Raw genomic sequence first — 27,386 nt, 5'->3', positions numbered from 1 at the left:
ATAGCGTTTGGTTGGTTTTCACCACCAAGTGTCACTGTTGTGCAGTCTAACACACGCACACACACACACACACATTAACTGTATTATGATGATTTTGGGTGTGACAGTACAGTACAGTAGAGGGACCCCCACACGGTAACTCCGTTTCGGACGCGGGGCGGCTCGCACCCTGGGCTCGTTCCTGTGAGTCTGGAAGTTCCGAGGACCCTCCGGGACCCCCACACGGAGTTGCACTACTCAGTTCACATGGGGGTGATTTTCTTCAGTGTCACAACGTGTCGATGTAGCTCGGCTAGTATATGTATCTAAATGTTTTTCAAAATGGTAAAAAGAAAAAAGCTTAGTGGTAAGGCACTGACAAATAGAGCACCAATTTCTGTCCATGCTAAACCCCTTATCCCTAAACTTCAAAGAAGAACAAAGAAGTTTAGGGATCAGGGGTTTAGCATGGACGAAAATAGAGCCACAAATGTATAATCCAAACAATAATTATAACCTAAATGAATATTCCTAGCCCCAGCTAAACCTATAACCTGTAACCATAAAACAACCATTTCTCTTGTGAGGACCAGGAAAATGGTGCTCATCACACACACACACACACACACACACACACACACACACACAATGAAGCAAAGGCACAAAGTGATGTGTATAGTTCAGGTCTTGGGTCATCATGACAAGTGACATGTAAGTGAAATGGAATGAGCCCAGTCCGTCACCAAGGAAACACCTCCTCTAGTGGCAGGATGCAGCACTGCACCATAGCTCACACCTGGATGTGGATGAATTTACGGTACACCTCGTAATCCTCTGGAACAGTGTCTGCAGGAAAATACAAAACACATTATAAAACTTTATTACACAGCTTTGTTATGATTGGCCGTAGCAGTAGAGTTCCTGTTGTGTTCCTGTTTCTGGGCCGTGATAAAAGACTGTTTTGCATAAATGAAGGTGCCATGCACGGTGATTGAACACAACGCGGACATTCTGCGATCATTGCTGTTTGTTATGCTGTGTCGAGGTTGCAATATTAACGCTTCTGAAGAGAAGTACATGTCACAAATGGAAGCAGTCACGCCCAGAAACGTAAACTGCAGAACGTAAACAGAAACTGCAGAAGCTGGGTTGAAAACGCAGAGGTGGAGTGCGTGATGTCAGAGCAGAGCAGAGGGAAGAATGTTATTTTCATCCCACGATTTTTGTCACAATTTATTTACCCGGTGCCAATTGCCTAAACTGTAATCCTGGGAGCCAACCTGAGGAGAGCCCCGAACTGTGCTCATGCTTCCTACAATGTATGAGGAGTGAGCAGGCTACTTCTTATCACCTGACGGGGGAGTTTCCCTGGTAGGACGTAGTGCATGGAAGGAACACGTTATTCCAACCAGTTCCTTTCCCCTCCATCAGGGAGTATAGAGACCAGGATTACTGCATGTTTTTTCTGTGAGGGTACCTACCCTAGGGGACACTGGGAGAACATGCAAACTCCACACAGAAAGGCCCTTTTGCCAAGCCCACCCAGGCTATGGGCGCTGATGACACGGAGAAGAGAACACGCCCCCAGCGGGAACCTGGGAAGTTCTACCTGTGAGGCACAGCACTATACCGGCTGCGGTGTGTGTGTGTGTGTGTGTGTGTGTGTGTGTGTGTGTGTGTGTGTGTTACCATTGCAGCGGTATCCCATGTTGGACCAGATGATTTGTTCTTGGGAGAAACAGAAGACGCCTAGTCTGCCTCCCCTCATGGACGTGTCAATGACCACCCCCGAGTCTGCTACCAGGTTCATCCCTTCATACAGCCTCACCCTGTCACCATGACAACACACAGCATCACTGTTACCATGGCAACACACAGCACTGATGCCTGCCGGTCACAATCTGCGACAGGGTCTCGATTTGTGGGACGCCTGACAAGTCTTGGAAATGAGGGACTTTGTCCTACGCAAAGGGGGATATCTGGTCACCCCTGTTTGAGCATGAGTGGGATGGAGCCTCACCTGATGTATCCCACCTGTGGGCGGTGGATGAGGTTCCAGCGGTAGGAGGTCTTGTCCCTCCAGCCCACATTGCGAGGGTCCTTCCACAGCAGGGTGACCTCGCCTGGGGTGTCACCCGTGTGCCAGAGGGCGTTCCGCAAGAACTCCCCGGGACCTGTACGCGACTTCACCGCCTGTGGACCAGCGTCATTGCAGTGAGTTAAAACAAAGGAAATAAGCCAAACTAGAATTGAAAAACACAATTTAGTTAGCTGAAATAAAATGAAAACCTTAAAAATCCAACTGAAACGGTACTGTGCTAACGGTGATGTTACGATTCTTCTTTTATTTTATGCATTTGCTTATTGTAGCACTTAGAGATTTTTATGAATGTAAAGTGAACTATTATTATTATTATTATTATTATATTCAAAACTAGCAGATCTATGGTTGTAGAAATGCTAGTTTTGGAGGAAAAAACAGAAGCAAATCTCAGTATATTTTAAAGAGATTGAGCGTTGCGTTGCGTCAGGAAAATCCACGTCCACATCCACTTATTTAATTCTCAGACCGCTCTATTTAATCTGGAACTTTGCACTGCTCATTCCTGCTTGCTTTGCTGCTGTCATGCTGCTGCTGCTGCACTCACCACTGCTGTCTTGCTCAAACACTGCTGCACACCCTCCACCACCCCAGCTACAACCTGTTGTTTTGGATTCAGGAGACCTCCTAGTGCTATGGACCAGAGCCATGGGTCTTACCTTTAACTGCAGGCCGGGTTGGGCCATGGCTCTGAAAGGCAGAGACTGCCAATACGTCTGCTCGGTCTGCTTCCACATGACCACATAGAAGCTGCCAGAGTCCTGGTAGCCAAAGATAAAGCCTACGTAGTCGTCATCTGTAGCCGTGTTGACGTGGAACGTACCCTCAAAGTCAACACCGTTGAATGCAGTGTAGCCTGGACATGAGATGAGATAAGATTAGATCAGTGTTCATTTTGACTTTGAATTTTTATTTGGTTTGAGTTAGTCATAGCCTTTTGAATAATATTCCATTTAATTTTAGTCATTTGAAATATTTTAGTTCAGCAATTGAAAAATAGCAGAATGACAAGCACACAACATGATGCAACACATTGTGAGCTTGTAGATCTTTAAAAAAAAGTGACAGATCTTCTCTTCTGTGGGTCCGTCGCACATAATCCGTAGCCAAATTGATATTATTTTAGAGGTCCTTGACGTGAAAATGTTTAAGAACCGGTGGCCAAGAGAATGTGGGAGCTTGGTTTAGATAATCTATAGGCTACATGTGTTTTGCAGGTAGTACCTTGCAGTAGTTTACTAGTTACACTGGCCTTGTTATTGTGAGTGTTTAAAAAGATCACTATTTATGCCTATTTGGAAAAGAACACAGACATGTTGACAGGTGAGACCATCAGAGGGAGGGGCAATGTCAAAGACAAAGTATTTGAATGAGCTGTTGGGCGTGGAGTGTCACACTCAGAAATAAAAGTAAATAATGTTTTCTTATATTGCACCATAGGCCTCAATGACAGACTCTATTGCTACCTATAGCGGTGGTAACAGAAAGTCTGTTGGGTGTGTCCACACAAATGCAGCTTTTCAACACTTAGATTTACAGTTTTATAAAAACAGAACTGGGGATATCTGACTGGGGCTATTATAAATGAGGAAATGGGACTGTGGCACAACTCACCTATAGCTAATCCTGGATCACTGTTCATGGTCTGTACTATCTCCATCCCCTGAAACCATAAGAACAAAGTTAGTCTGGAACCATGAAAACAATGGAGTTAGGGCTGATTTGTGTGTGTGTGTGTGTGTGTGTGTGTGTGTGTGTGCGTCTGTCAAACGCGGCTAAGAATGCGATGCATTGCGAACGGATTCTTGTGATTAGTTTCTTATGTGAACATGTTGTTTATTTGTGTAGCCTAGTATAGGTTAATAAGGTAATGAATGACCTTATTGAGGACCACCCAGTCGGGGTCTATCTGGGCGTCGCCCTCGGGGTCCAGGATGACCGTCTGGAAGGCTCTGAAGTCTGTCATGGTCACCTCTGCGCTCTCCGGACACGCGTCCATCCTGTCCTCCACCGAGTCATTGTCAAAATCTGTCTCACACATGTCCCCTACGCCATTCCCTGAGGGGACATGGATACAGTGGTGGAAAATGTTACTCAAATGTTTTACTTAAAGAAGTAAAGTAAGTGTGTGCTTTGTAAGGTCGGTGTCTGTCTGTCTGTCTGTCTGTCTGGGGTTGTGTGTACTGCACCGTCGTTGTCTGTCTGTCTGTCTGGGGTTGTGTGTACTGCACCGTCGTTGTCTGTCTGTCTGTCTGGGGTTGTGTGTACTGCACCGTCGTTGTCTGTCTGTCTGTCTGGGGTTGTGTGTACTGCACCGTCGTTGTCTGTCTGTCTGTCTGGGGTTGTGTGTACTGCACCGTCGTTGTCTGTCTGTCTGTCTGGGGTTGTGTGTACTGCACCGTCGTTGTCTGTCTGTCTGTCTGGGGTTGTGTGTACTGCACCGTCGTTGTCTGTCTGTCTGTCTGGCTGGGGTTGTGTGTACTGCACCGTCGTTGTCTGTCTGTCTGGCTGGGGTTGTGTGTACTGCACCGTCGTTGTCTGTCTGTCTGGGGTTGTGTGTACTGCACCGTCTTTGTCTGTCTGTCTGGGGTTGTGTGTACTGCACCGTCGTTGTCTGTCTGTCTGTCTGTCTGGGGTTGTGTGTACTGCACCGTCGTTGTCTGTCTGGCTGGGGTTGGCCACCAGGCGGCAGTTGTCGGGTCCGGGGGGCGTGGCGTCAGGGACGCCATCGTTGTCGTCATCGTCATCACACTCGTCTCCCAGCCCGTCGTTGTCCGAGTCCAGCTGGGAGCTGTTGGGGACGTGGGGACAGTTGTCCCTCGTGTCCTGATGTCCGTCTCCATCCCTGAAATGATGGTGGTGATGATGCTGTCAGGCAGAAATCTCCTCGTATCTCCTTAATTGATCATTGTAAATTAATGCCCTACTTAAATATGATTCTTATTGTGCAATATTAAAATAAACTATTACTCACATATCCTGGTTGGTGTCACACACGTCACCCACCAGATCGTTGTCTAGATCAGACTTCGCACGCACCCACGCACGCACGTGCGCGCGCACACACACACACACACACACACACACACACACACACACACACACACACACACACACACGTGTTTTGTATTAGTAATCAAAATCTACAAAGTAACTAACTGCCGGGGACCCTTGGTTCTGCACTAATTTCTTTAGTTTGAAGTTTGTTATATTCTTTATTTTGATAGTTCCTGTCACCTGATTTACAACTTCCTGTTTAGAGTGCACATAGCTGAAGCCTGTTAGCTTCACTCAGTCACAAACACATGAGCAGACCAAGAGAGTGAGACAGGTGGAAGCACTGCATGGGTGAAGGCAACTGTGGCAAGGTATGAAACGTCTGTGTTCATTTGTATGCAACAACTCACACTCTAGTTGAAGTAATATGGAAGCAGCTTAAAATGTTAATGCAGCTTTAAAATGGTTAATTTTGTCCACAGTGCCTGCCTGTTGCTTGCTGTGCATGTTTGAACCCCAGAGTTCCAGTAGCTTTCTGCACCAACCTAGCGCCCCTGGTTAGCGGAGTGAGGTACAGGAATTGTTTGTTTGTTTTTGGTTATCAACTTTAGAGTTAATTGTTTGGTACCTCATTTGGGTCATTCCTCATAGTTCTGGCTTCTTATAATTTAACCATAACATTTTAAAACTAGGGTTTTAAAACTACCAAGCTCTATATTGATATAGTAATCATTGCTTGAGTGTTTGTTAAATCTACCCCTCCAGCAATTTCATAAACCGCAAAAATTGCAGGTATTCCAGTTCCAGTTTTGCCTGCGCATTTCTTTGTGTCATCACTTCCAATTCCACTTGTTTGTCCTTTATCCTGTATAAGTTCTCTCCTGAGCCGGAGAGCAGGGGAGACCCAATAAACAAAAGTTCAATTATCAGACTATAGAGCTATGTAAAACTTATGTTAACAAAACAGAATCACTTATTGCACCTTAGCCATTAAAGTCCACCATACCAGCCATGAAGAAAAAGGATAGGATATATTTGGTATTTTAACCCATTAAAAAAATGGCAGATCTGCAAGCTCACAATGCATCGCAATGCTACGCTTTGTGAGCTTGTATATCTGCTATTTACAAAAGATTATTATACATTTGAAAACTTGAAATGGGACATTCTGCACAATTAGTACTTTTACTTGTTGTACTTTAAGTACATTTTGATGCCAAAACGTATGTAGTTTTACTCGAGTACATTTTGAATTCCGGCCATTGACTTGTAACGGAGTATTTCTACAGTACATTGCAGTATTGATACTCTTGCTTAAGTAAATAAGTTTAGTATTTTCCCCCTCCACTGGTTCTGACCTGCATGGGGTCGTTGACATCAGGGCAGCTGTCACATGCGTCCCCGACTCCGTCCCCGTCCCGGTCCGTCTGCATGGGGTTGGGGACCCGAGGACAGTTGTCCAGGACGTTAGGAATGGCTGCATGGGGGAAGAAGACACAGTGATGTCCAGGACGTTAGGAATGCCTGCATGGGGTTGGGGACCCGAGGACAGTTGTCCCGGACGTTAGGAATGCCTGCATGGGGTTGGGGACCCGAGGACAGTTGTCCCGGACGTTAGGAATGCCTGCATGGGGTTGGGGACCCGAGGACAGTTGTCCAGGACGTTAGGAATGCCTGCATGGGGTTGGGGACCCGAGGACAGTTGTCCCGGACGTTAGGAATGCCTGCATGGGGTTGGGGACCCGAGGACAGTTGTCCAGGACGTTAGGAATGCCTGGAGGAAGAAGACACAGACACAAAGAACCGAGGACAGTTGTCCAGGACATTAGGAATGCCTGCATGGGGGAAGTTAAAACAACAAACAAACAAAGTTGAAGACCACCTGCTTTGTTTGTTGTTTATTTCAGGATTCTACCTTTATTGAAGCGATATTGTTTGGCGGAGAAAAAACACAAGGAAACCAACTGGAAAGAGAACCCCACAAAGATAATCAGTGTTCCAATTTCAAGTGTGTATTTATTAATTCATGTGTTTAATCAGTTCTCTCCTCTGAGATGAGTACAGTTTTAAAACAAAACAAAAAATTACACATATACAATAGACAAAAAAAATCATACACATTCTAATGTCGTACCATCTCCATCGATGTCGTTGTCACAGGTGTCTCCTGCTCCGTTTCCATCTGTGTCTTTCTGGCTGCTGTTGGGGACGTTTGGACAGTTGTCACATGCGTCACCGTACGAGTCAGTATCCGAGTTCTGTTGGTCTCTGTTGGGGACCAGGCGACAGTTGTCCTGCCCGGACACAAAGAGAAACCCCCTGGTTATGGAGCCAGATGTAGAATGTTATGAAGGTTACACAATGTGCTTTATACCGCTACTAGTATTATCTTGGGCTAATTAATTTCTTTATTAAATGAATGCACACTTTTTTTTAATCTATTTTAATTCTTAACTTCTTAAATCAGTTGCAGTTGTTGTAGCAGGTGAGTTTATTTGTGACAGTCACTAAAAACTAAATTGCAGACAAGCTGGTATGCTATGACTTCTTGCTACGAGTGAGAGACACCCATGAGCACAACACTAGAGGGAGCACCTCTGACCTTGTTTCCCCTAAATTTGACAAAAACCTAATGGGGAAAATACATCCTACTACACTGTCTGCCACCAAAATGGGTAATGCCCTGTTACCTAATGCCATTTAAACGTCTCGACTCCCCAAACTAATTTTAATCTGGCCTACAAACTTGGTTGTATAATTGGATAAGTTGATCAGTCACCTACTAGCTTCCCCCCAGAGAGGAAAACCATGCACTCCCCAAAAAAGTCAGCACACTCTACATCCGTACAAAGTTGCGCACGCACGCGTGTGTGCGAACATGGGCCTATTTTGGGAATATTTAGAAATGGGCAGCTAAACAGTGATTATTTTGAAGAAGATTTTGACAACCCTAAAAATACGATGAATCAAATGCGAGATATCACACATCGTTACTAGGTGGAATTTGATTTCAAATTCAACCATAGCACAAATAGCAGATTTACAGAGCTTGTAACAATGTGACACATGACAAACAGTGATGAACGTACCTCCACGTTCTTGATGCCATCTCCATCAGCGTCCTCGTCACACTGGTCCCCAACACCGTCCCCATCTGCGTCCTCCTGGCCCGAGTTAGGAGTGTTCACACAGTTATCCTGCACACACGCACGCACACGCACACACACACATTTAGTGTGTAAGGTTCAACCCTGGTGGAAAAGGGGCCACAGTGAGCTTGCAGGTCGGCTATTTTCGGTGTGTGACATGTGTCTATGGAGTTAAATTACTCTAATAGACCCCAGGTGTGGTTAATAGGCAAATATGCCTTCCCTAGTGTATTTTATGTATGTATTCTGTACACATACTACTAACATAACATAACGTAACATAACATACTATAACACATACTGTACAACATACTGTAACACAAAATAAGAAGACTTATGCTGTCTATGGGGACGCAGTTCTTAGAATCGTAATATCTCAGATTCTTCTTTTTGGCTCAAAACAAAAGATATGATCCTTGGGTACAAAATGTATATGTTTTGGGTGAATTAAATAACAATCGAAGCATAATCATAGGAGGATAATCATAATACCTGATGATCATGTTTTATTTTTATTTATTTGGGGGGGGGGGGGTAGATACTCACGGCTCTACAGTGGATGTCATTATCTATGCAAGGCAGGGCAGAGTCTGGGTATCCATCGATGTCCGAGTCCAGGCCGCAGGTGTTCCCGTTCCCCGCCCATCCCACGTTGCACTGACCCATGAAAGAGAATCCATCTTAAGATCCATTTATACACTAGTGTTGATTTTGACAACAAATTTAGATTTTGTATTAGTCTTTTGAATAAAATGTAATTTTGTTTTAGTCGTCTGATATGTTTTAGTGTTAGTGTAGTTTTAGTCTACTAAATAGCATGCGAATGTAGTAATATATCAACTGTAGATTAAAACATAAATGGGGGGGGGGGCCTTGATGGAGTCGTATTTTTTTTTACACTTGGTTGCATGCTGAAAATAGCCTAGGTCTGACAGACAGACACAAAGACAGACAAGACATACAGACAGATTCTAAGTCAGACAGACAGACAGACGTACAGACGTACAGATAGACAGACAGACAGATTCTAACCCGACAGGAAACTTCTCCGGTGCGTTCCAGGTCACAGTGAGCGTTGGGGTCGCATGGGTTGACCCCCAGCGCTGCACAGGAGCGTCGCAGAGAGCAGCCCATGCTCTGGTTCCCATGGTAACCCACCTTACACTCACCACACATGTACGAACCCTGGTGGGAAGAAGTACTTCAATTTTCAACCTATCTTCATATAAATGGTCCTCACTTATGCTCATTATAATATGGTACTATTTATGTCTACTCACTCTGTCTCTCAGTTCAGAAACCCACCTACCAGTGACATCATCGGTATAGGCATTAGTTTCTAGAGACACGCGGGGACTACAAATTCCCGCCCACTTATTGAGACAGCGCCCACCCTTCTGGTCCATTAGAATGGTGTACTGCAGGCCAGCCCATAGAAGCCATCGAAATTCAACTGTACTTACTGTACTGACGTGTTTCACATTTAATTTACAACTTGAATGGGTTACCCATTATGTTAACAGAGCAGAGGGGAGACGGCAGACAGACAAGTAGTCGCATTTCAGTGACATCACTGTCTTTATGAGTGCCGACTTTGATGATTGGAAGTCTTAATGGAATCTCATGGAGCGTCGCAGTCCCGCCCCCTTTCATGATGACGAGTGGCCCGGAAGAGACTATCCCATTCATTTTTCCCATAGACGTTTCAAAAAGTATTTATTTAAAGACATGTAAGCCTTGGACAAAGCCAACTCGTATGGTGACAAATATTGACAATAAACAAAAGATGTTGGGCTGAAAAACAACAAAAAAGGTGTTGTACGCTACCATTTCTTTCTTCTTTCTAATTATATGTTCGGCCCAAATAATTGTGTTTATTGTCATGATTTGTCATGATCGGAGTTGGCTTTGTCCGAGGCTTTAAAGGTCTTTAAATAAATACTTTTCTGAAACGACTATGAGAAAAATTGTGGAAATTGTCTTCCGTGCCGACTCGTCAGGGGTGGGACTGCAACGCTCTACAGGGATTGCATTGACAGCTGCAGTACACCCTTCTAACGGACCAGAAGTGGGGCCGCTGTCTCATTTGTAGGCACTGTGTGTCTCTATTGCAACTATAATAATAATAATAATAGAAGGTTAATGCAGCACTAACCTCTGTGTTGATACAAACAGAGTTTGGAACACAGCTACTGGATGAGTCAGCACACTCATCTACATCCGTACAAAGCTGCACACATCAATGACAACAAAGTTTAAGTCAAAATAAAATTTCTATGCAGTATGTGTGCGTGCATGCATGCGTGCGCGAGCGTGCGTAACCCTAACCCTAATCATAACTAAACTAGCAAAAATGTATTTGAAAACATGAAGTATAATGATAATAAGAATAATACATGCAACATGCAAACATGCAAAGCTATAATAATCGTGTGCTTCCTGCTTCCTACCTGATGGTGTTTTTTGGCGTAGTCCACTCCAGTCCCAGTGAGGGGGGGTCCAGTGTAGCCCACAGGGCAGGGCTCACACCTGAACCCTCTGGCTGTGTTCACACACCCCTCTGCTCTGAAACATGGCTGAGCCAGTTCACACTGTACGCACGCACGCACGCGCGCACACGCACACACGCAACTTGTACCTTTTGTACATCCATATTTCATATAAAAGTACTGGACATGTGTCAGGGCAATCATCATGTTAGTCCTTTATGAGACCTCTCTCCAAATTGGATAAAATTGGTATCCTGACCTAAAAATGCATTCTCTGTTTACTAAAGAGCTGGAGAGACCCCTGTTACTGAACTAACACTCGATAACAGTGATTATTTACTATCATAATATGTATTTAACACATATTTTAACAAACAAGGATAACTTACTGCTACTTTAATGTCCGATTAATTCAGATAATTTGTACCGTAGTTATTTTAAAATGAGATGAATGCTGGGGATTTGACGATGTCAAGTCAGCGTACCTCGTCGATGTCGTGGCAGTGCGTTCCGTTACCCATAAGGCCATGGGGGCAGGGTCCACAGTGGTATCCTGGGTACTCCCGCGTCTCTGTACAGGGCACACCCTTATAGCAAGGGTTGGGATCACAGCGAGACTGAGGCTCATGAAAACCTTAAATAGACAAGACATGACATTCATTTATTTGACTAAAACCATGACCAAAACGTCCGTCGACGTTTCACTAGAAAAGACTAAACAAAAACAAGCGGCCGAAAAAAGTTTCCTCAGACATCTTACTGGTATAATTATGTACTATACTGACCACATGCTTGACACTCCAAAATTGTGTTCCTGATCAGCGACATCTCCTTCACCTGCACACAGATAGTTACACAGATAGTTTCTGATAAATATGAATATAAAATATCTAGATACTGAATACTGAAACATTCACCTTCAAATCTGTCTGGGGTGAAGACCAAGTAGACGTTGAAATGACCCCAGACATGTTTGAAAGTGCAATATCCAAAGTACAGTGCTTGAGTACATGTTACACCACTGGTGACAATAAAGCTGCATTTAGTGTTTCTTTTTTTCTAAATATATTTTTTATCCCACGATTTTGTAACCCATTTTTCACCCCTGTGTCAATCATCTAATGTGATCCTGGGCTCTACACACCCTCCGCCAACCTGTGGAGAGCAACGGACTTAACTCATGCTTCCTTCATGCTTGAGTGTCCAAGTTGCTCTTTTACACCTGACAGGGGGGAGTTTCCCTGGTTGGACGTAGCGCGTGGAAGGAACACGTTATTCCAACCAGTTCCAGTTCCTGGCCAGGGGGAGGCAGTTTAGAGACCAGGATTACTGCATGTTTTTGTGAGGACACGGGGAGAACATGCAAACTCCACACAGAAAGGCCCTTTCGCCAACCCCGCCTTCGGGTATGGGCACTGATGACGCGGAGGAGGAAACACGCCGCCAGCACCCACAGCGTCCCGAGAGGGAATCGAACCCAGGACCTTCTAGCTGTGAGGCAACTACCAACTGTGCCACCGTGCCCCCTGCATTTAGTGTTTCTTGTTGTTAATTCTCACCTGTTCCTTGATGTCCAATTGTAGCTCTCCCAAGATCCGATTGAAGCTGATCATCTGACTAATCAGAGCCTTCGCATGCTCACCTAGCAGCAGAGAAAACGGACCAATCAGAGCCTCGAAAACACAATGCTGATAATGATTAAAGCACTGTTTCTCAATGTGGGGCCCGGAGACCAAGAGAGGTCCAAATTGACAAAATGGCTCAATCAAAATGCAGGCCAAACTGTGTTTTGGTTGTGAACAGAGCAGCAGCAGCCCCAGCTCTGTGAGGTCGCGGGAGCCCACTGCACCCTTGCCTCTTCTGACTGTAATCTCTACCTCTGTATGTATTTATCGTTTTATTATTATAATATTATTATAGTTTTGGATTTTTCATCATAGTTTAGTTTTGGCTTGTTTTTCTTCTAATTCAGTTAGTTTTGGTTAAATTGAAAAAAACAAATACTAAGGGCATTTTGTCTATAATTTCAATTAGTTTATTTATTTATTATTATTATTATTATTTTAGTTTTTTAGTTTTTCTTTTTATTTAAAAAAAAAATCATTAGATTGAGTTAACTCTGTGTCTGTGTGACACCCCCTGGGTGAAGAAGTGGTGGGGAAATCTGAAGGATACCAACGACATAATATATGTGACACTGTCACACAAATGTGTGAAATAATGTATGTCCTTCCCTTGTATGAGTATTGAAAGAAAATGGGGTACGGGCTAGAATATATTGTGTTTTGTGTAGCTAAACATTGGTCATCCATTTTCTGTTGACTAAGTTTAATCATAGGGGGAGCTGTGGGGAAAAAAACACGTGAGCAATAGTTCCAGGATTAGTTCCAGGAAGTGAGCTACCAGGAAACTATAAGAGGACAGGAAGTGTAGAGTAGAGGCATTAGGAGTTCCATTTTGGAGCAGTAAGAAGCAGTGTTTGGTGGTGGTTCTTTAACAAACAAACTCTTTTTAGCTAATTCTAAGCAGAAATCAGAACTTAACTTAAACCAATAACCACTTTGACCGAAGAACTTCCGGTAGGGTTAGGCAGGACAGTTTGGACAGACATGGCTGCAGATGCTTTGATCTCTGAACAAACAATTCAGAATCAGAGCTTTTGAACCAGCTGAGGACTCCTGACATGAAGGTTGGGTGAGGGGCATGCATTTTTTTATATAACTTTGGGGACTACAATTAATTTGACAAAAGATAAGATCTACAATGCTTGGTTGGATTACTTTTTTTGATTACCTTTTGAATACTTGACTCTTAATTGTGTGTGTGTGTGTGTGTGTGTGTGTGTGTGTGTGTGTGTGTGTGTGTGTGTGTGTGTGTGTGTGTGTGTGTGTGTGTGTGTGTGTGTGTGCATGCATGATATCATTGAAAGTGGTTAAGTCTCGGTTTAAAAATAGCTTGTGACTAATTAATGGATCCATTGGAACAAAGGATTTTTGAGTGATGTCTGGCTAGCTAGTGGCTAGCTATGACAGAGCAGATCAGAGGCAGGAACGTAGGGACGCACAGCTAGCCAACCCCGTAGCTGGAGGCGGTACAATGGGATGTCAATAAACAAGGAAGGAAGAGAGGAATCAAAGCTACCAAATTGGTCAAACACAGATTAAAAATACTTAACAGCTTCTGCACCAAAGGAAAATTCGCAGCCGTTTCCGTTGTCTCCTATAGCTCTTATATGCTTATTTTGGACCATCGGACCCGTATGAGGAAACCACAGCAAAGACGTTTCCGAAGTTATTTATGTCTGTGTACTATGTAGCAGGTTAGCGCTGGGCCAGGACCCCATGGGTAAAGTCTTTAAAATGTCAGAAACTTTACTACCATTGGGTTCTGACTCACGGGGCTAATGAAACATGTGAGTTGTGTGAAACCAACAGAGGATATTAATTCCTGCTACTCACCCAGAATGCTGCCCACGTCTGCACTGACTGGAACAACACAAAACACACAAATCATCACTTATTATACTGTACGTATTATAGGCATGTAACGATTCACTCAACTCACGATACGATTCGTATCATATGAGGTTCACGATACGATTTTTCACAATATTTTAAACAAAAAATATTTTCCAGAAGAATTACTGCTTTTTAATTTTATATAATTTATCTTCCCCCCTGAGCTTTTTCAGATTTTTGTATCTTTGTATCTTTTGTGTCTCTACTACTGAAAGTGACATCAGTATAATTTCTCTCCAAAAGCACTTGAATATGATATTTAATTTAATAATATTTAATTTTATTATTATTAAATCGATTCATATCTAAGAGATTAATATCGATATATATCGATATATCGTTACATGCCTAGTATGCATTATAACATATTATGGGGCTTCAACAAGGGGTCATAGTTAAACCATTCCCGCCTTTGGCGTGGATCTATGCCAATTGAATAAATCTGACCCAGCTACTTTCTAGATTTTCTAAAACTTCTTGAGAAAATACAATTGGATTATTTGTTTTAACATTCTAACAACACACATATTTTATGCAGGGGTACCCTGGCACAAAATAGTTTCATGGTTGTCGGTGGCCAAAAATATTTGGGGGTGCTTGACATTCGAGTTCTCAAATTCTACCCAAACCTGACCCAACATTTTCAGGCCGGGCCTGAAATTCACGCTGTGTGAATTATTTTCATAATAATAAAAATATATATACATGTATATATGTTCTGTTTGTGTATTTATCTATAATTAGAGCCGGGTTGGGCCTAAAATGTAGCCTATTCTAATTATTCGTGCCCAGTTATGGCCGGGCCTTAATTTTAATAAGGAACTCTACTTCAGTGTTTCCCAACCTGTGCTACGCGGAGCTATGGTGCTCCTCTTGATGTCTCCAAGTGTTCCGCCTGATTTTAACTAAATTAACACTATCCCTCCCCCGAAAGCAAAAGCTATTGAGCTGCAGGCTTCCTATTGTTGCGTCGTTGTTGTCACACGTCTAACCATTAGACGTGCGATAACTACAACACGGAACAATAGACTCTAACGACCCTCGGCCATTGAAATGTTAATGCTTAGATGCATGCAGAAGACGCTACATTTCGCTCCCTCCAGAAAGACTGGAGCGCGCAGAGTGCATATGCACGTAGACGGCAGACACACACAGTCCCGACCCAAACACTGAGGAGGTAAAGTAAACGTGACGTTGTTGTGATTAAACATAATGTGCCACGAAAAATAGCTGTCCAAAATAGCTTTCCATAGATGTCCAAACATGATCGCCTCGTTCGGCCAACAAAATATATCTCCCTCCCTTCACAGAAGCGCAGCGATGCCTGATTTATTCTTCGTCGTACACGTGTTATGCTTGCATGCTGAAAATGGCTGATCTACAAGCTCACAGCGCGTTGCGGACGCAACGCGTTGTGAGCTTGTCGATCAGCTATTTTCAGCATGTGGAAATAAGCAGGCTGTGAGAACTGAGACCCTTCACAATAAAAGCATGCAGCATTCACAAGTTGGCTCATAATAAAGAAAGGAAAAGGATTAGGTGGCATTTCACATTTCATATGAGCAATTTTTTTGAAACTGAGGCTCTGTCTCTGTCCTTTTCTTTCTCTTTGAAGTTATTTGATGAGTGCTGTCATGTGTGTTTTTAAAAGTATATTTACTTTTACGTTTTACTATATATTTAATATATATATATTTAATATATATATATATGTATATATATATATGTATATATATATATATATATATATATATATATATATACACACCCCCCCCCCCCTAGGTGTTCCCCGAGATTTTAGGGCTATGAAAAGTGTTCCCTGGGACAAAAAAGGTTGGGAAACACTGCTCTACTTGACATGAAAAAGTTTGAAGGTATAGTCTACCTGAGTTATGTTGTGACGTGTCTCCTTGGAAGGGACAGTCAGCCAGGAGTCCTGCGCTGGACACTGAGCCTCCAATAACTACCTTCAACGTGTCCACTTTACCCTGTAAGCACATGCGCACATGACACACACACACACACACACACACACACACACACATTGGGGAGGGCTGACTCAGGGGTAGAGTGGCCGGTTGGGAACTGCAACGTTGCCAGTTCAAACCCGGGCTCCCCCAGAGTTGGTGTCGAAGTGTCCCTGAGCAAGACACTGAACCCCTAATTGCTCCTGATGTGCAGGTTGGTGCCTTGCATGGTTTCCTCTGTCATCGGAATGGGTGGGTGAATGGATTTGGAATTGGATATATAAACCATTTACACACACTAACATTAAGAATGCAATTGACAACATAGCTTTTGGCTATGAATAACGGACGGCTTGACAGACCGACAGACAGACAGACATTACCTGGAGCCTGGCGTAGGTCTTGTGTCCGGTCCTGACCTCCACAGTGTGCGTGTCACCGGGCATGCTCACCAGTGGAGGCAGGTTGTGTGAGGCTTCGGCCAGCCTACAGTTGACATGCAGCTCCAGCAGCAGCTGCTGTGAGCCCAGGCCTCCCACGCGGAGAATGAGTGAACGACTGCGACCGTCTGACGAGCCGGGAACCTGCAGGTTGACACTGTGCAGCTTCCCGTCCTGACGCACGTACCGCACCAGGACTGAAAATGGATCGATTGGTTGACTGAATACTCTAAAAATGATGCATGTGTGGCCACATGGACCATCTGCTATTGGCGATTTGCTATTTTTGCAATCTTTTTAATTGGAATCCTGAAACGTAACATACTTATTTAATTTCAATTTGTATAGGTTAGGGTCAATAATTAAGTCATTAAATTGTAACAGCTGAAGTAGTTACTATATCAATATTCGGACATTATGCCACATTATGTGAAGGAGGGGCAGCCAGTTAACCATTTAGCCTATGGTCTAAGACTAAGTGATGAAAGAGCTACTTACTGTACCTTTGTTAGTCTTGCCCATCATGGCCACCTCCAGGTACTTGGCGTTGTCCTGCTTGTTGTACAGTCCCAGCAGAACTCCTCCCATGCGGGGCGGCAGGCGGAACGTTGTGAGTACATAGACGTCAGACACCCCGCCGTTGCCCTGCAGAGCTCGGGACAGCTGCTCCACTGCTGCACTGAGACGCTTGGTTTCCCCCAGCTCCAACATGTCAATGACTGCACCAACAACACAAACGCTGATTTAGTTCTAGTCGTAGGTCTTTTGAATAAAATGTGCATTTACGCAAGTACTGTACTTAAGTACAATTTTGAGGAATATGTACTTTGTACAATTTACCTCAAAATAGTACAATACTTTGTTACTATTAATTCCACCATTCTCCCTGGAGACCAAAAAGCATCGACTCTACTATACATGGATATGAATTGCAGAACTATTGTAAGTCCTCATGGATATGTGCAGCATGTCAGCCTGAATATACTCAACTGTATCATCATCCAATCACAGTTCACAGAAATAATGCCACCAATAGCAGATAGTATACAAGCTCACGTAGGCTATAGTGCTCATTTTTATTTTCTAAATGTTTTATCGAAATAGACTAGTCTTCTCGGGGTCCCTGGCCATTTTCAAATGGGGTTGTCTGCAGCCAATTACATACAGTTATTTAGGGGGTCCTTGGCATGAAAAAGGTTGAGCACTCTACTGATTTAGAAGGCATTTAGAATCGGCTTCAAGTCTTAAAACATCAAATTGGCTGCACCCACACAGTCCGTGCCAAAGTTAATATTTATACTCCTCTTTGATACAATCTCAGTGTCATACTAGACCCCTCCACTGGTACAGGGCCTTCAATTGTTTTCAGTCCGAGGGTGCCTTAGCAGAGAGAGAGGTGAAGCAGGGACCTCCACTATAGAGCGCCGCAGGCCCGCCCCCTTTCAGAAAAGCGAGTGGCCCAGGAAATGAAACCCCAATGCATTCTTCCATCGGCACTTCTAATATAATTTATTTAAAGACGGTTACGCCGCGGACAAAGCCAACTCGGATCGTGACGAATCATGACAATGAACACAATGTTTTGGGCCGATCAAATCATTAGAAAGAAGAAAAGAAAGTCAGGAGACAACACTATTTGTTTTGTTTCTCGTCTTATAAATTAGTAGCCCTTCTTCAAACATTTGACTCTTCATTATCAAACATTATATTAACACTGATTAACATTGGTTTTAGACCTCCAAGCTACACTGGTGAACTGAACTGAAGCTGGATGAGCTGTAGAACTTGAACTGAATTGGTGAGTTTATTGTTTGAACTGTTTTGTTTTATTGTGGTTATTTTCATTTGATGGCAGTTTGATTGTTTGAAAAGGATTATTTGATTTCTAAATGATTGTTTGATTTGCATGCTTGTAGATCAGCCTTATAAGATATTTAATTTGGCCTTTTTGTGTTCAGGCCAGGTTTTCCCTTTATTCCATGAAACCCCATGAAAGATGATGAACACAATGGCGAGCCAAGTTCCAGATAAGAGACGTCAACCTGTTATTTGTCCTACCTGAACGGTAGGACCTCTGAACCACTCAAACACACAATTTCCCCCCATATCCACCCCATACACAGACCAACACACTCCCTCACATTACCCCTCTTGACATTGAAATTACTTTGACCTTGGACAAACCATGAACAATTGACTGAGTCTACCTTTTGGGTTGAATTTACTTATTCATATCTGAATTGTTTATTTTACTTTTGTTTTCTTCAATAATATCATGAGCATAATTTTCAGTCACTTGGGTTCTTTATGTTTTCAATGCAAATTCCTTCCACCATACACCTACTTCTGACAGCAGTAGCTGGTCCAAACGTATTCTTTATCACCAAGTATATGCTACATCTGCAGAAAATAGCAGATCTACAAGCTCACAACGTGTCACACTTGGCTTGTCTAGTCTATCTGCTATTTTCTGTGAATAGGGATGAGTGGGGTGCGTATGGCCAAGACTCAAACACAGGTTGTCAACTACAAGAACACAAGTCAATCTATCAGAGCGCAGAGTGCCCATGCCGCTCTAGAACACATCAATGGGTGTTTGGGGTTAAGTGGAACAAGCAGTGTGGGTTTTTACAAGGGGTTACATTTTCTTTTGAAAATAGGCTAGCAGATCAACAAGCTCACAACCATGAGCTTGTAGATTGGCTATATTCATAGACTAAATACAAATTGTAATATCTTAATCTACAAATAATTAGTAAAGTTTTCTTTACTATGCTATAAAAATAGTATGCTATAAAAATATATACCGTAAAATTACATTTTAATTGTGTGGCTCTGGTCTAATGGGACTGATCGAGGTATAGCTACTGGGATGTAAGTCGGGACTTGATCACCCCGGCTGGGTCATCTGAGTGAGGGGTATGATGTCGCGAGACAAGAAACCCTGATGACCTTGGGATACATCACTGAGGATACGTCCCAGGTGCATTCATGCAATGTACGTTCCAGTACTGTGTGTATTGAAACATTGACCACCAGGTATTCATATTCTTATAACCTCATTCAAATTATGCCTAAAACTAACCTTATTCCTAAACGTAATCTCAGTAAAACTATATGCCTATACCTAACCTCAGTCCTAAAGATGACCTCAGTAAAACTATGCCTAAACCTAACCGTAATTATTCCTAAACACAACCTCAGTAAAACTATGCCTAACCTAACCTTATTAGTACTATAACCTCAGTAAAAAGTGCTGGGTGCGACCGTGCGAGTAGTGGAAAACAAATGAGGGCGAGTGTCTTTTGGGACGAGCATTCCGGTTACCTTTGCTTGTAGTAGGCTTAATGTAGGACCTAATAGTTATACAGTGTGTTTAGAGGTCAAGTGGAACAAGGAGGGTGGTGTTTACAAGCAGGGTTACTATGGCACGGGTCTGACTGACCCCCTAGGCTACAACACTTAATGATGTATGGACAACACACACACACACACACACACACACACACACACACACACACTTGTTTACAAGCAGGGTTACTATGGCACGGGGTCTGCCTGACCCCCTAGGCTACAACACTTTATGATGTATGGACAACACACACACACACACACACACACACACACACACACACACGATTTTGTCAATACCTTTAATAAACTAAACAATCAAACTCATTTAGGTTATATTTCCATACACAATCATACAGGCTAAGTTGTAAAATATAACTGTTACACTTACACCATTTCATAGTTGATGAAACCCAGCTTGGTCTGTCATGGGCATGGCTATCTAGTCAAAAACCTTTACACAACCTTTTCATAAGGGTTTCTTTGAAAAGATCATGTTTGCAGTTATAGTGCGGTGACACAGTGGATTCGGTCTTAAATAAACCACCTCAGTTCTATAACTCTTGACAGTGTACAAATTGAAACAAATGGACCAATTTTGTTATTTCACAGTCTGTCTTGCCATTGTAGTGAGAACCATTGCGGTAACAGACCGTCCGCGGTGCGATGCGATTATCACTATACCTTGCGTGTTCGCGGTCACATCATAATAAATAAAGTTAAACACAAGTGGATAAGCTACATATCATTATCATTGATTACCTTGCATCTGTGCAGCCGTGCCGCCGCAGCCACAATAAAGCGCCCAAAAGAACAGCAGAAACTCTGGAATCAGTCTGTATCCCTCCATCGTTCAACACACACACGCACGCGCGCGCGCGCGCACACACACACACACACACACACACACACACACACACACACACTGTGCAGTCGGACACCGACTGCAAGAATGTAGCCTACACACGCACGTACACACACACACACACACACACACACACACACACACACACACACACACACACACACACTGTGACTGCACAGCATTGAGCTGCAGGCAAGAGGCAACAAAAGAACAGCTTTATCACTATAGCATGCGCTGCCTGCCTGCCTGCAGCAGGCATTAATTAATATATTAGATAAGTTACTTAGTGTGTGTGAGTGTGAGTGTGTGTGTGTGTGTGTGTGTGTGTGTGTGTGTGTGTGTGTGTGTGTGTGTGAGCGAGCCCCTGGTGAATCATGACCGCAACACTGTGTCAAATATTATATACATAGTATACAAATAGTCTGCGAATATATTTTCACACAGAATCACAGAAATTTTCTATTTCCACCTTATTCCAAATGATTCACCAGGAGCCTGGATGGCTTGGTTCCAGGCTTACTGGAAGCAAACATGGAAATCTGAATGGGTTTTGTGTCTGTGGCACCACAAAATGACCACCACAGCTATGCCACAGACGGGCACTAATTGAGCCTTTCTAATCTTCTACAATTATACCTAAAGGCCGAGCTACACCGAGCGAGCGTGTGCGTAAACACATTCCCCGTATAGGCTAATGGCGTGCACAGATAGACACTAGGGGGTGCACCACCTGCCCTTGCCGTCTGGACAGCAATGTGCCCCTTTGAAAAACAAACTTTTTTGTTTAGTTTTTTGGTACTGTGTACAGTATGTGGGCCATGGTGACATTTATCAATTCTTGATAAAATAAAAATAAAGGCTAATATATTATTTATGCCCCAAAATCTATAAATCTCACACTATGCAGGCAACCGGCCAGTCCTGGCCCAAACCTTACCACACCAGCTGCATCTTCTCCTTGCAACTACTCGCAACTCTTTGCAACAAACCAAACACCAACTCCTTGCCATTAGGAATAGTAGCATGTTGCGAGGAGTTGCATGACGACCCTCCGCCTCCGGTGTGCATGTAGCTCGGGCGTAAAGGCTTTGAGCCAGCTGTTCTCAATGTGGAGTCTGGGGACCACCAAGGGTCATTGAAGAGGTTCCAACAGGGGGTCCCCGGCAAAATTGTTAATACAGCACAAGAACCAGTTTAACCACTTGAACCCCCTACAGGCTATTTGAAGATGGCAGATCTATAAGCTCATAACCACATTGTTGTGAATGTAATGTCAGCAGACATGCAGTAATGTAGACATGAGGTAATGCTCCCCTCTGACAGATCCCATCTGGATGCTTATAAAAACGAACAACCATTTAAACAACCTCCTCATATAAGACACGCATGCAGTAGCATGGTGGAAAGTAACATTTACTCTAGTACTGTACTTTTTGAGGTCCAAGGATCCCCAGGGGTGCTTCAGGGAGTTCCCACTCACTCGCATCACATGTTTTAGGGGGTCCCTAACACAACATCATTCAAATGGGGGTCCGTGGCCAAGCATTCTGTATCAAGTTGGAGGTCCTTGACAATGACATGATGATCATGTTTTAGAACCACGGGACATTTATTTGCAAACCCTTTAACTAATCTAATAATCCTTTAACTATAACTTTAAAACACTTGAATGACATTTTATTATGAACCTTGTAAAGGATTGTAATTCAATTTAAACGGTTGAAATACATGGATTCGTTACGAAATCAACAACAACCAATTAGGGACTACAAAGCATAACGAGTAATGATGTAATTAATACGGGTGAGTGACTGGATATAACTGGCTTTCGATGGTGATGTAATAACGTTTCAGTTGACATACATGTATACATAGGCCTTACCCTGTATATGTATGTAATTTGTAATTTGATAAGTAGTATACTGTGGTTACTTGGGTTGTTTTATGCGTATGCCTGATGCCGTGGCTGGTTTTGAGAGTGACGTAATGAAGATATGTACCAATGCCAGGGTATATCTGGCTTTCGATTGTGTCATAATAAAGATATGTTTCAGCGTCGGGTGGATTAAAGGTAAAGGTAATGCCTCAGACTCTATGTATACATGTATTTAATCTGAGACCTACCTTTTATTACGTCACCATCGAGAGCCAGTTATACCCTGGCATTGGTACATATCTTCATTACGTCACTCTCAGAAGAAGCCGCGGCATACGCATCGGACAAACAAACACCGGACAAACAACATTATTTGTGCGCTCTGCTTGTGCAAGTAAAAAGCCAATCTACAAGCTCACAATGCATTGTGTTGTGAGCTTGTAGATGGCTATTATCATGGTTCAGAATTGGAAGTGGTTTTTAGGAACTGAAATCTAGTCAAAACAAAGAAGGTTAAAAGAAAGGTTGACCTGAAACTTGTCCACTAATGGCCTGCCTGAACATGCATGAGCCAGACGTGCACCAGCATCTAAAATGCAATGTGACTCATGGAGTTATTATTCCAAATCCAAAATATTATCTACAGACTGTAACAGACATGGATCATTAAAATGTGAAACCTTTAATTGCCACCTTGAGTGGTATATATATCGTCATCTGGTCTGCAGGACCCATGGACTATTAACACGTAAGCTGTGATATAGTGTGTTTTCTTACCTGTGTGTGTTCATTCCACTGGGTGTGAGCTGTACCCTCCCAGTGGGACAGAGCCTAGGAAGGTCACGGCAGGGGTCACAGACTCTTCTGCTTGTTTCCAGATGCATTTGCCCCCCCCCCCCCCCCAACGCACACACACACACACACACACACACACACACACACACACACACACACACACACACACACACACACACACACACACACACATACACAGGAACACATGTCTGTTCCTCTTTACCACAGGAAGCTACATCCTTTTTAATACACAGCTTGTTCACATCATCTTTTTAACGGATTCTCCTTCAGGCTGATGTGTGTGTGTGAGAGTGTGTGTGTGGTGTGTGTGTCCGGTAGACATATAATAGCTGTATGATCCTCCCAGACTGATGATTTGAGCTGCGTGGACGTCTTACATGTTCAAAACTGTAGTAAGACACACACACACTTGACCTGTCCAACTCTCATAAGGCAGTGACACTTCCAGAAAGTGTTCTGACTGGAAGTTTCACTGCCTATAGTTTGGAAGCTGTTCTGCTCTTAACCACTCTGCAGTCCATGGAGAGGGTGGTGCGGACAGCACAGACGATCTGTGGGTGTGACCTGCTCTCCATCCAGAAGCTCTACAACAGCAGGTGTGTTGCCCTCCTAGAGACCGTCACAATGATCATGTCTCATGTGAGACTCCCGCCCCCTTCTCCCTGTCACTTGAAAGCATTCCTGAGACCACAGGAGACCCCTGGCACACACACACACACACACACACACACACGCACACACACACACACACACACACACACACACACACACACACACACACACACACACACACACACACACACACACACACACACACACACACACACACACAATATATATATATAGCTTTGATGTCGTTGCTTTAGGGCACAAACAAACACACTTATCTCATTCTTTCCACAGTGGCTCCATAAGAGGATAGGCTACTCATCGTTTTCACGTTTGTACGCATCACAGTTTTTTTTCAAGTTCAGTGGTTCTCTAAGGTTGTAACCCCCTCCTTATCCAGACATCAAAAGGTGTTGATTACAGAAACTCTGTCTGCGTGTCTGTCTGCGTGTGTGTGTGGTCCCGGCATTGTTTATTACCCATGTGCTCTTTTTTTTGGAGTGTAATCAGTGAATTTATAGTGGATTGGTGTTACCCCATACCTCAGTGTAGTATAGTTCAGGTATATGGTAGGATCATTGCATAATACAGAGTGTGTAATGAGTTAACTGGTGTTGAGTACATGTTTTATTGCATTGCCTTATTTGTATTGAGATGCTCTTTGCCATCTTGGCCCTTACATATTCTATAGGTTGTTTCCAGTAGAGCTTGTGGTCAAGACAAATTGAATCACCCATGCTGGAACAAACATCGGTCTAAATGTGTATTGATACCTGCCTATCAACGCTGCCTGGGTAAACAAAATTATGCTTTTTAGTTAACAATTTCTTCTATTATTTTCAAAAAGTAAAAAGGTCAATTGCCTTCCGTCTGTTAGAAAAGTACTGTATTTGTATAGGTTTTAGTGAAAGATACATGGTTCTGTTCAGAATTCATTGTCGTCTCCCATCTTTCCATGCACAAAACATTAGAAAATGCCCGTAACACAATCAAGAATGACACTTTTTGCATTTGCGCGCCCAGTGAATGAACGCATGTGCGTTCAGCGCACTGCCTCGCTGCAGTTACTATATTGTCAAACCCCTACTAAGTATTTTTTAAAGCAACTTAAGCAAGTACTACTCCTTTAGTTTTCAAATAATTTATATATTTTTAGAAATCGCTATGGAAAAATGACTGGATCTGGAACAATGGAACTAGAATGCAGGAGTCTATCCTTTAGAGACCCCTGTGAGATTGATTGCCGAGGTGGAGTGCCACACCTACCATAAACTCCCGAACTTACTGCACGATTCGCTGAGTTGCTCATATGGCGGTGCCTGGGATCGACTCGGATTCGACCCATGACCTATATGGTCCAAAGGTGAGAGCTCGACCAACGGACACAAATGTGTGCGTAGGAAGGAATGGAGCTTAAAGCAGGCTGTCCTATGTTTACAAAATGTTTCACTTGTAGTTGAGAATTGTTTGACAGGAGTATATCAACTGTAAACGTTTGACTATGAACATACTGGGGAGATGTTTCAATAAACACTGTCTGGGATATGACTTCATCATATCGTCACCAGGAAGAAACCTTGTATGTCCTTAACTGTTCATTTTCAGGAAATAGAAACAAGAACATGTGTTCCAATGTGCATGGTTATTATTTAGTCACAAGCTCTGAGTTAATACTTTTCATTGGTTCAATGTTTATTGACGCACGCACACTTAACAAATTTCAATCAGCCGTTCAAAGATTGCGAATATAGCATATCTACAAAGTACAAACCCATGAGCTTGTAGATCAGCTTATTTCCGCAACTGTGACAGTGTCATATGGCAAAGTATAAAAAAGTTATTCATTTTATGGAAAGTGGAGATACAAGTTTCTGTCCGAACAGTGACAACATGGAAGATCCCAGGACGATGTTTAAAGCAGTTGTAAACACTGGATAAAACTATCTTCTCACTGTTTACATCACCATAACACCACTGTCATGCAGTAGTGGAAAAAGTATATAGATTTTTTTTTACTTAAGTAAAAGTATCAATACCTATTGCAATATTGAAATAGTCCATAATTCAAAATGTACAGGAGTACAAGTATTGTTTTGAGTTTTGGCATCAAAATGTACTTAAATGTACAGAAAGTAAATGTACTCATGCACAATGTCCAATTTCAAGTTTTGACTATTTTCAAATGCAAGTACATGGTTAATTTATGTTTTGTAATAGTATGTTTTTTGGACTGTGTCAAATGTTCAGTTTACTGTGGAATCGCACGGGTGTACATGAATATTTGAAATGTTTTGTAGTTCTAGAAATATTTTACTTATGCTAATGGAGGTCAATGGAGTCCTGTCGATTTGCGACCATGTGTATTGGCGTGAACATGATATTGGCGAATGTCAATGTTCGCCAATATCATGTTCACATGACGTATTGACGAACATTGACGTATTGGCGAACATTGACGTATTGGCAAACATTGACAAACATTGACTTATTGGCATGAACATTGACGTATTGGCGAGCATTGACGCATTGACGAACATTGACGTATTGGCGAACATTGACGAACATTGACGTATTGGCGAACATTGACGTATTGGCGAACATTGACGAATATTGACGTATTGGCGAACATTGGCAAACATTGACGTATTGGCGTGAACTTTGACGTATTGGTGAACATTGACGTGAACATGATGTATTGACGAACATTGACGTATTGGCGTGAACATGACTTATTGGCGAACAGTGACGTATTGGAGTGAACATGACATATTGGCGAACATTGACGTACGTATTGGTGAACATTGACGTATTGACACATTTGAATCATATGTGGCGGGTGGGTTAATCAACCCAGAGCCAAAAGCAATTCCAAAATGCTGCAAATGCAAAAAAATCTAACCGTTTGTTGCAGAAACCCCCTGGTCTTCTAGCGGTGTGTCCGTCCGTGGGTGAATGGGATGAGTCACGACAATGTGGGATCTTTGTTTCCTCTGGTGGTCCAGCCTGGGACATGTCCTCTGGTGGTCCAGCCTGGGACATGTCCTCTGGTAGTCCATCCTGGGACATGTCCTCTGGTAGTCCATCCTGGGACATGTCCTCTGGTAGTCCATCCTGGGACATGTCCTCTGGTAGTCCAGCCTGGGACATGTCCTCTGGTGGTCCAGCCTGGGACATGTCCTCTGGTAGTCCATCCTGGGACATGTCCTCTGGTAGTCCATCCTGGGACATG

The 27,386-nt window shown here is 43.1% G+C and overlaps 1 protein-coding gene across 1 annotated transcript; it reads right to left on the bottom strand.

Moving 5' to 3' along the window:
- Positions 1–722: 722 nt before the first annotated feature.
- On the bottom strand, positions 723–27,385 carry LOC308309655 (thrombospondin-3b-like; the record flags this gene model as incomplete). The annotated part of the gene is made up of 23 exons (XM_080755565.1): positions 723–825; positions 1,669–1,808; positions 2,000–2,172; positions 2,740–2,936; positions 3,695–3,743; positions 3,960–4,138; positions 4,732–4,925; positions 5,055–5,107; positions 6,436–6,554; positions 7,212–7,371; positions 8,167–8,274; positions 8,773–8,883; positions 9,259–9,411; positions 10,382–10,456; positions 10,677–10,817; positions 11,201–11,349; positions 11,501–11,552; positions 12,275–12,357; positions 14,174–14,200; positions 16,119–16,221; positions 16,584–16,837; positions 17,144–17,359; positions 27,124–27,385. 23 exons carry the CDS (start codon positions 27,383–27,385, stop codon positions 770–772), a joined length of 3,054 nt encoding a protein of 1,017 aa, XP_080611691.1. The 3' UTR covers positions 723–769.
- Position 27,386: the final 1 nt, after the last annotated feature.

Source organism: Protomyctophum bolini (genome assembly GCF_963924005.1).
Source record: "Protomyctophum bolini genome assembly, chromosome: 22".
Lineage (NCBI taxonomy): Eukaryota > Metazoa > Chordata > Actinopteri > Myctophiformes > Myctophidae > Protomyctophum > Protomyctophum bolini.
The sequence above is the reverse complement of the archived record's forward strand: the minus strand, read 5'-3'. Positions and strand labels throughout refer to the sequence as shown.